This window comes from Camelina sativa, chromosome 9, assembly GCF_000633955.1.
Source record: "Camelina sativa cultivar DH55 chromosome 9, Cs, whole genome shotgun sequence".
In the NCBI taxonomy this organism is placed as follows: domain Eukaryota; kingdom Viridiplantae; phylum Streptophyta; class Magnoliopsida; order Brassicales; family Brassicaceae; genus Camelina; species Camelina sativa.
Window position 1 is genome coordinate 1,385,186 of NC_025693.1, and position 1,428 is coordinate 1,386,613.

The following is a 1,428-nucleotide window of genomic DNA, read 5'->3' on the forward strand; positions in this document are numbered from 1 at the left end:
CGTTGAAAAAAAAAAAAAAAAAAGATGAAATCTAAAATATTAAGTTTTGGATTTACTATGGACTTCCAACTCAAAATTAATTGGTAATAAATGGATTGGTCTAACTAATTATATTTTCTTTGATAATTTCTCCAACTACCATGTAGAACTTTTTTTCATTAATAATAAAATAAATTTTTTTTTATTTTATATTAATTAAGTAAATTTTAAAGGTTTTTTTCACAAGAGAATCCATTTCAATATGTCTACTCAGGCCCGGCTTAAAGCTAGGGTGAGAGGGGCGGTGGCCATGGGACATAATTTTTTTTTAAGAAAAGGTTAAGCATTTGGGATCCAGAAAAAAGGAAAAAAAAAATTATACCCTGAAAAGGGTCCAAAGAAAACTATACGCCTAGGGACAAGAATTTTTTTTTTTGAGACGGTACTGTGTCTACTGTACTACTATTTACCCATGGAGTTTTAAAACAAATATGTGGATTTTTATTCAAATCAGATGAATCAAATTCTTGTTGCCATTATTTCTATTAAAAGTTGACAGTTTCTCAATTCATAAATTGCAATTCGAAGGCGAGAGACACTATATACATGATATTAGCTACGGATATATAAATATACCTTTCTGCCATCTTCAATAAGAAAATGATCGCAAAGAGCGAAATAGAGCTCTTTCTTGGATGAGAAAACTCGCGATGGAGGAGGAACCAAAGATTCATAATCCACCGGAAGAAACTTCTCCCATACGCTCTCGGACTTGACCGCGGATTCAAAGGTTTTTGAAACCGAAGCAGAGATGCACGCGTCCCTTGGACTTGTAAAAGATATTATGTTGGAGATGCAATCTTCTGGCAAGACATCGAAAAGTGATGATGACCCCGGAACGATCACTCCTCCGCCGTGCTTTTGCCCTATCGACGAAGAACCGGGAACATCTCCACCTTTGCCTCTTGAGTCAACGCCGTGTTTTTGTCCCATTTTTGCTTCTATCTTGTATACTGTTTCTTCGTCTGGAAGCTAGAGAATATAAAGAATCGTCAAAAGTCATCTCCTGCTGCTAATATTCATAAAGAAAGACTCGTTTGAAGTCTTCGTCCACAGTTATTTATGGAACTGCCCTTCCTCACCTACCTCCACAGAACGTATATATAATTGAGATTGGAGAAGTTCTAGTATATCGAGTGCAACATATTTTTTCTTTGGTGTGATCGAGTGCAACATATTTTTGTAATCAGCTAGTACGTAAACAATACCATTATACCTTTTCTATTAAAATTAAAATTTGGTATTATATTGTCTTTAAAAATTGTGTGGCTTGTAACGCCACTTATTATTCCTTAGAACTCTGTTTTTCCTCATCGAATTTGTTCACGTGAGAGAGAATATTAGAACCAAAAACCCAAATTCAAAAAAAACATCGCACTCCCTTCTATG

The 1,428-nt window shown here is 34.8% G+C and overlaps 1 protein-coding gene across 1 annotated transcript in view; it reads right to left on the reverse strand.

Annotated features, from left to right (window-relative positions):
- The window catches only part of LOC104710146 (putative F-box protein PP2-B6), a 3,028-nt gene extending 1,916 nt beyond the window's left edge, over positions 1-1,112 (reverse strand). The window contains exon 1 of the mRNA XM_010426699.2: positions 616-1,112. Within this exon, the coding sequence (XP_010425001.1) occupies positions 616-972 (357 nt within the window). The 5' untranslated portion in view covers positions 973-1,112. The remainder of the gene's footprint in view (positions 1-615) is intronic.